This window comes from Carlito syrichta, unplaced genomic scaffold, assembly GCF_000164805.1.
Source record: "Carlito syrichta isolate Samal-C Ts95f unplaced genomic scaffold, Tarsius_syrichta-2.0.1 Scaffold312194, whole genome shotgun sequence".
In the NCBI taxonomy this organism is placed as follows: domain Eukaryota; kingdom Metazoa; phylum Chordata; class Mammalia; order Primates; family Tarsiidae; genus Carlito; species Carlito syrichta.
Window position 1 is genome coordinate 40,044 of NW_007256290.1, and position 7,469 is coordinate 47,512.

Sequence of the window (7,469 nt, forward strand, 5' to 3'; positions counted from 1 at the left end):
TGCTGAAAGAGAAAAGTCACCTCCCCAAGGTAGGGGAGGGGGCCAAAGTCAGGAAGCATGGCGACAGCAATAGCTCCAAGAGCACAGGGCCACACCAGAGTCTAGCAAGGCAATGACCGGATGGATTCTCTTGGATTACTGACCCACCAACTGAATGGACGGCCAGAATTCTGCGGTCGGGGTAGCTTCAGGTTTTAGGTCAAAGATTGTGTTGGCTTGGCTTGGTTTTGTGCACAAAAACCACCCCTCTTCCGCCTCCTCCTCCTCTTTCTTACTCCGTAGGAATACCCAGTTCCCGCTTCGTTTCCGCATGAAACGGACCCCCCTGTCATTTTATACATTTTAAACTCTTCCGGGTCATCGGGGGACACGCCCAGTTTCGATCTACCCGCTCCCCCCCTCCATTCGAGCGCGCTTCCGGAAAGACGCATGCGTAGAGAGGTCATAGTCGCGCCCCAAGTGGGTAAACTTTAAACCTTGCGCGTGCGCATCACGTCCTGATCGCTATGCGGGTGCTTGTGGGTGAGGGAGGCTTTACCGGGAAAGAGGGAAGAGGGTTTTGCCTAAGATTGAAAGCTGGGAGGCCGCTGCCGGGTGGACACTGTCTCGTGCGCAGGCAGCCTGGCCTTGACCGTCTAGCCCCAAAAGCCGAATCTCCCTAGTCCCCGTGAGCTGTCACCTCTGCATCGCGAGGAGGGGGAGAAGAGGAGGGAAGGAGTCGCGTCTGATGGGAGGGCACCGGAAAAGGGGCCACAAGCGGGGACAGACGGCGCTCCCCCGCCCCTCCCCAGGAATATTTTAAAAATTGTATTTTCCGATCAGGTGGCGGGACCGGCTTCATTGGGAAAGTCCTGGCCCAGCTGCTGAGAGGGAGGGGCCACGAAGTGACGTTGGTGTCCCGACAGCCGGGGCCCGGCCGGATCACATGGGTACGCCCTCCCTCTGGAAGTGGGTGGGGAGGCTTGGTGGGCGGAGGCGGGACCCGGGCGCACTGAGCTCTTTCTCCAACAGGATGAGCTCGCTGCGTCGGGACTGCCCGAGTGCGATGCAGCCGTCAACCTGGCTGGAGAGAACATCCTCAACCCACTCCGAAGGTCAGCCCGGGCCCTAAAGCTGATAACCCCCAGAGCAGAGGGAGGAGAGGGTCCGATTCAGATGAGAACCTGTGAGCTGTGGATAATGGAGCTGCCAGAATGAGAACTAAACCGATATCTCAAACCCCTCGTTCCACCCACTTCTCCACCCACTCAGCCAGTTGGCTTAAGTCCTCACATGTAACTCAGAATACCCAAGAAAGATACATCGCTTTCCTCTACACTGCTGTTTCTCTTAGGTCACAATTCAGAAATGGGTATGGAATGAAAGCGAGAAGGAATATGTGCACGTAAATATTTAGTGGCTTTTGTTTCCCCTATATTTCTCCTGCAGGTGGAATGAAGCCTTCCAAAAAGAGGTTCTCAGCAGCCGCCTGGAGACCACCCAAATGCTGGCTAAAGCCATCATGAAGGCCCCACAGCCCCCGCAGGCCTGGGTCTTAGTCACAGGCGTAGGTATGCCCCCAAAATTGCCAATCCCTTACATTAGCCAGGGGAAGGAGGTGGCACAGAGTAAGAGGGTAGGTCTGGCCCTAGTAGCTGCACACACCCCAGAGCATTGGTGTCTCCCAGGCACAACAACTTCCTAGACCCTCAATGCATGCATGTTTCTTGTAACCTTCGGGTTCTTTCACTGAGAAATGGAGACCCTCAGAGAAAGAGGGGGGCGTGGCACTGCTCCTAGCGCCAGGAAAATGTCTACCGACTCCCAAGGTCCTTTCTTCTCACACCACAGTTCTTTAGGAACAGAGTTTCTGATTGTTGAATATCACCTTTGGGACTAAATAATTACAAAGTCATAATGTACACACCAGCCATGATTTGAAACGTTTTATGCATATTACATATGTATTCCTCACAACAACTCTATGAGGTAGGTACTATTATTCCCATTTTAAAGAAGCAAAGTTCTATACAGAGATTAAGCAATTTGCCTAAAACCACAGAGTTAATAAATGGTGGAGCTAAGAAAAAAACTCAGGCAGCCTGGCACCCAAGTTTCTGTTCTTAACCACTACACTTCAGCAGCCTCTAAGTTTAGCCTTGCAACCAAAGATAAGAGTTCCTCCAGGGCAGGAACAGGGCAGGTCACAGAGAAGTTCAAGGGGGAAATAACTGTGGTTCTGTCTTCACATGGGGAGATCCCAAGGGCCAGAGGGTGAGGCCAGTGGGAGCCTCCACTGCAAAGGGCCAGCCAGGGCCAATACCCAGGGCAAGTGAGTACTGTTCCCTGACAGCTTACTACCAGCCCAGCCTGACTGCAGAGTATGATGAGGACAGCCCAGGAGGGGATTTTGACTTTTTCTCCAACCTCGTAACCAAATGGGAAACAGCAGCCAGGCTTCCTGGAGAGTCTACACGCCAGGTGGTGGTACGCTCTGGTGAGAACTAGGGGACTGGGTATCAGACAGGATTGGAATGTCTTCTCTGGGCTGGGAGAGTGGTGGGATCAGGAAAGCTAAGATCACAGAGTGAGAGGATGCCACCACTTATGGCCAACCTACAGTCAGAAGGGTGGGAAGTCCCAAAGACAGCCATATCCCTCAACTCTTACAGAGCTGAGTCAGCATGGGGAAAGAGTGAGCACAGGGAAACTGAGAAACCAGGAGGAGCAATGGGGCTGCTTTGATGTTGAGGGGCCTCCCTGTACTGTCCCTCTTGCCTGCTCTAGGGGTTGTGCTGGGCCGTGGGGGTGGTGCCATCAGCCACATGTTGCTGCCCTTCCGCCTCGGCCTGGGGGGCCCCATCGGCTCAGGCCACCAGTTCTTCCCCTGGATTCACATCGGGGACCTGGCAGGAATCCTGACCCACGCCCTTGAAGCAAACCACGTGCAGGGGGTCCTTAATGGAGTGGCCCCAGCCTCTGCCACCAATGCTGAGTTTGCCCAAGCCTTGGGCACTGCTCTGGGCCGCCCAGCCCTCATCCCTCTCCCCAGCACTGTGGTGCAAGCTGTCTTTGGGCGAGAGCGTGCCATCATGCTGCTGGAGGGCCAGAAGGTGATACCTCGGCGGACTCTGGCCACTGGCTACCAGTATGCCTTCCCAGAGCTAGGGCCTGCCTTGAAGGAAGTCGTATCGTAAGTACGGAAGCTTGTGGCAAGGGCCTGAGGCCTATCCCTCAACAGGGGCCTCCTGGTCAGTCACTGTGAATAGGCTCAGCTACTCCTTTACTTGAGATCTGAAGCCATTTGGTTCTTCAGGGTTCATCTCCCGCTCGTCTTTCTTTCCCATTGTTCTGTTACTCCACCTTATTTAACTGAGAGACTGTCCAGTCTCAAGGCTGTAACCTCATCAGGTTGGGGCCTTAACCTCTTCAACTCCTTGTAAAAGGATTCCCCAGTTTGGCTTCTCTACATGTGCCAATGCTGCCCCCACTTCTCCTTTATGCTATATGGAGAATGCTCTGCAGTTTAGGCAATAAAGATAAATTATCCGACTACACTCGGCTCATCTCTTTGGCCTAGATTCTCCTGGAATTTATTTCAAGGAATGTCACCCCAGATGATTTTTTTTCCCTACATGGGATTTTGAATATTACAGTGAGCAACGTCTCATCCTCTCCTTTCTTGGTCCTTCTGTTGGCAAAAGAGCTGGTTACAAATTTGGGGCATGAGGTTATGATGAAGGTAGAAACTAGGGGAGAAAACGATGATCCATGTCCAGTGGTTCTGTATTCACCCTGCGTACCTGTCACAGAGTGCCTTTAGGACCAGCAGAGGAAGACAGAGGCCAAGGTGTAGGTCAGCCTTTAGTCCATTTCACCAAATGGCAGTGAATTAATGAAGTAGTCACACAGTGCTCCCAGCTTATCAAGCAGCAGTGGGACAAAGCCAACATGCTTGTCTGTAAGAAACTTAGGACCTGCCTCCTATCTGATTGGGGCCACTTCAGACGACCAAGGTCCTCAGCACAAAAAAGCAGAAAATACCTACGGCCTACTGCACATCCATCATTGAAAGCGAAAAGGGCAGGGAACCAATCAAGAACAAAAAACAACCCCATCAGGAAAAAAAGTCCCAAGTGTTCATCTAGGTCCCCTTTAACCCTACCTAAAGTTGTGATATCTGGGGACTATGGGTTGTCTCTGAGTCACCCCCCAACCAGCCTGGGTCAGTAGGTCTAGCGGTTTAAATCAAGAGTAGAGGTGAACACATCAGGACCCAGAGACCATCTCTGTCATCATTCCTCTCCCCATGTGGTATTAAACTCCCTGTGCCATTCAGAGGGAAGCAGAAGTCAAATCCTGAAAAGGATCTTGTCCAGGGACTCACTGCAGGGCCCAGACAGAGTCCAGGAACACCTGACCTACTACTTTATCTGGTCTTGGACTCTAGGAAGTTGACTAGCTCTGTATTGTTCCTGGGGGAAGGACTGGCCTCAAAGGTAGAAATAATAGAAAAGCATATTTTTGGCTGCACTAAAAGAAGGACCACTGATCAATACAGTCAACACAGGGAATGTGCTACCTTAGAGGTAGTAAGTCCCCTGGCACAGAAGGACATCAAGCAGATACAGAGCAATGACCTGTAGGAATCAGGGTAGAGAGAGCATGTATGATGTGATGGCAGAGTTGATCTGGTGGCCAGTCAGGTGCCTTCCAACTCTGACTCTTTAATTTTCATTTCCAGATAACTGGTTCATCTAGAACCAATTGGTTCAACCCCTATATGCCCTCCCATCCCCAAACACACACACAAAGCATGCCTTGCCTTGTGCAACATATGTCTTCTGTAGAGAAACTGTTACGGTCAGATCACATTGTCATCACAGAGCATGGCTTCCTCAAGGTGGTGAATGATCTCAACACTTCAGTAAGTGCATCTAACCAGAGACTTTCTGGCACATTTGTTAGTCTGTAAACAAATACTTGAATGCACCAGGAGAGCTGCCATTTATAGAAACCCTGAGAGTATTTTGGTAATGCAGTCATCCCTAACTTAACTGTTTTGTAAATGTGGATTTTGGAGGTTGCCCAAAAGAAATGCAGCCATTATAGGGCATGTTATATTGACAGTGTTAAAATCTAGGGTGTGGGCCTGGACACAGGAACCACATCTCTCTGAAAGTGAGGTTTTGGTTTGGGAGCCTGTGCAGCCACAGGCAGACACACCTGAGACTTGGTCCAAATACCTTTCCTACAAGTTGCATTCCTCTACATTCTCATTTCTCCTCCCAACAGGTATTTTTAGCTCTGATTTATAGGTGGAAGTAAAGGCCAAGCAGCTCAATCAAGAGCACAGACAGGCACAGTTGAGACCAGAAACTAAGTCTCGGTCTAACTTCTTCAGTAGCTCACTTCACCCTACTGCAGCCCAGTCCATATGCCGTCACCCTTCCAGGGCCCAGAACTCCCTTCCACACTCCCAAGAGCCTAGCCAGGCCTGGGAGGCAACCTGTCCTCTGGCCATCCAGAGCAACAGCCAGGAGAAAGAAAGGCTTAGCTTCCAGCTACCTCCCACCCACCCTAGCTCAGCCTGGGGGTGGAGCCAACAGTCCCAGTCTCCAGCAGCCCTCACTCTCTGCAGAAACCCTGTGCTAAGGCAGGGTTGAGAAGTTAACGCTGAGCAGAACCTCTTGAGAGCTGGTTGAGGTCCTGACTCAGATAAGATAAGGTCACTTTATGGACCTGTTCCCAGAGTGGCTTCCCTAACCCAAAGCACCAACTGAGAGTGAGTCTGGGTCAGAATCTGAGCAACAGAGAGAGACTCTCACAGAAGGTGCTGAGCTGGGGGAGGCTGGAGCTGACAGGGCAGCAGCCACTCAGGCAGGTGAGACTCAAAAGTTGAGACTGAGCAGGGCCTCAGACAGTTGGTTAATGTCCCGGCAGTATGGCTCCCGCTGCAGGATGAAGTCCACCTTGTGATCCTGACCCCAGAACACCTCCAGCAGCTGGCGTCGGAGCCGCTCCGTCTCCCGGGTCTTCCGGATGCCGCCACTGCCTTTTTCCTCTTCTCTCCCTTGCTGCTTGTTGTCATGTTCTGTGAAGCCCCTGGATGGAGGCTGAGCCTTAGAAAACCCCGGTGTCCTGAGAAGAAACAGGACAAAAAGAGCTGATGAGCATCCTGGAGGGAAATTAGACCTCGGTGGGCCTCCCCACTCTTAATTGTCCGGCCTGTTCCTGGCTCTCTGGGAGAGATTCTGAAGTTCCCCAGGCTGACCACTGAGTGGCAGTATCAACCTACTTCTGAAGGAACTGGGCAAATCCTGCCACTATTATGATCTGGTTCTAGTCCTAATTAACCACTTATGTAATGGTCCGGTAGGAGTGTGCTGAATACAACTGGCTATCAGTACAAGCAACCATCTTCCAAATAACTCCATCAAACACACTGATTAAGGGAAACAGGAAGCAGGTGCTTCCTCCCAACCAAGAGGTTCTATGTCAGGATCCCCTGAGAAGCCTTTAAAGGTTAAGCCCAGGGCAACTCAAACTACTGCAAAATTAAGCTGGCCCAAACTGAGGTCATACTTCTACCCAAGTCTCTAGGCCTGCAGAGAGAGGACCAGGGCTGGAGGCTGCAGGGAGCCTGGGGTATTACCCATCTGGCTTCTTCAGGAACTCTTCCAGGGTGGGACCATTTCGCCCCAGCGGGTCATCAGGAACCATAAAGAGGTTTCCCACAAAGGTAAAGGGCAGCAGGCTAGATGGGAAAAGAACGTGTGGTCAGAGGTGTCCCTGCCCACCTCCCAGACAGCTAAGACCAACATCACCAGAAGCTGCTAGCTACCATCTTTCAAGGCAACCTCAAGCTCCTCCCAGAGTCCTCCCCCGGTGGCCAAAGCAGAACTGGTTTTAGAGAGAGTTCTGAATCTATGCTCTCTTCCCAGTGGAGGGCTCCCTCACCGTTCTCTGATGATTGCCATCCACTTCTCGGACTCCTCCGCCAAGTCCCGGAACTGGTCATTGGAGACAATGATCCCATTGGTCTCTTCAGCCAGCTTCACCATGAACCTGTCTCAAAACCATAGCAATCATTCTGGGATTCTCCAAGGCCCCAACCCCAAAGTGTTACTGTCTCCCGTAACCCACTTCTGAGGATAGAGATCCGATCCCCTGCCTCACCTTGACCCAGCTATATGCAGAAGCCAAGGGCTAGGTGAAAACAAGGAAGAATCCAGGTGGTCTCCCAACAGCATCCTATCTACTCACCACAATCCTTCACTCAACACCTTGTGCCTTATTAGCAAGACAGTAACCCGGGCTGTGTGGCTCAGCCTGTAATCCCGCGCCTTTGAGAGGCTGAGATGAGTGGACTGCCTGAGCTGCGGGTTCGAGACCTGGCGAGACCTCATCTCTACAATAAATCAAAAATTAGCCGGGCGTGGTAGCATGCGCCTGTAGTTCCAGCTACTTGGAAGGCTGAGGCGGAAGGA

The 7,469-nt window shown here is 51.7% G+C and overlaps 2 protein-coding genes across 7 annotated transcripts in view; one reads left to right on the forward strand and one right to left on the reverse strand.

Annotated features, from left to right (window-relative positions):
- The first annotated feature begins 472 nt into the window (after positions 1-472).
- Positions 473-3,534, forward strand: SDR39U1 (short chain dehydrogenase/reductase family 39U member 1). 6 transcript variants are annotated; one of them, XM_008069694.1, is made up of 6 exons: positions 479-522; positions 823-929; positions 1,012-1,094; positions 1,429-1,550; positions 2,333-2,476; positions 2,767-3,534. In XM_008069694.1, exons 1-6 carry the CDS (start codon positions 507-509, stop codon positions 3,174-3,176), a joined length of 882 nt encoding a protein of 293 aa, XP_008067885.1. In that variant the 5' UTR covers positions 479-506; the 3' UTR covers positions 3,177-3,534. The 6 variants fall into 6 exon arrangements, with proteins under 6 accessions (XP_021574118.1, XP_008067885.1, XP_008067886.1 ...); XM_021718443.1 differs by lacking the exon at positions 1,429-1,550 and having other exon boundaries at positions 473-522; XM_008069695.1 differs by lacking the exon at positions 2,333-2,476 and having other exon boundaries at positions 496-522.
- A 2,164-nt stretch (positions 3,535-5,698) lies between these two features.
- Positions 5,699-7,469, reverse strand: part of KHNYN (KH and NYN domain containing) — a 7,107-nt gene continuing 5,336 nt past the window's right edge. The window contains exons 5-7 of the mRNA XM_008069698.2: positions 6,940-7,047; positions 6,635-6,736; positions 5,699-6,120 (exon numbers count right to left, since the gene is read on the reverse strand). Coding sequence (XP_008067889.2) covers positions 5,871-6,120; positions 6,635-6,736; positions 6,940-7,047 — 460 coding nt within the window. The 3' untranslated portion in view covers positions 5,699-5,870. The remainder of the gene's footprint in view (positions 6,121-6,634; positions 6,737-6,939; positions 7,048-7,469) is intronic.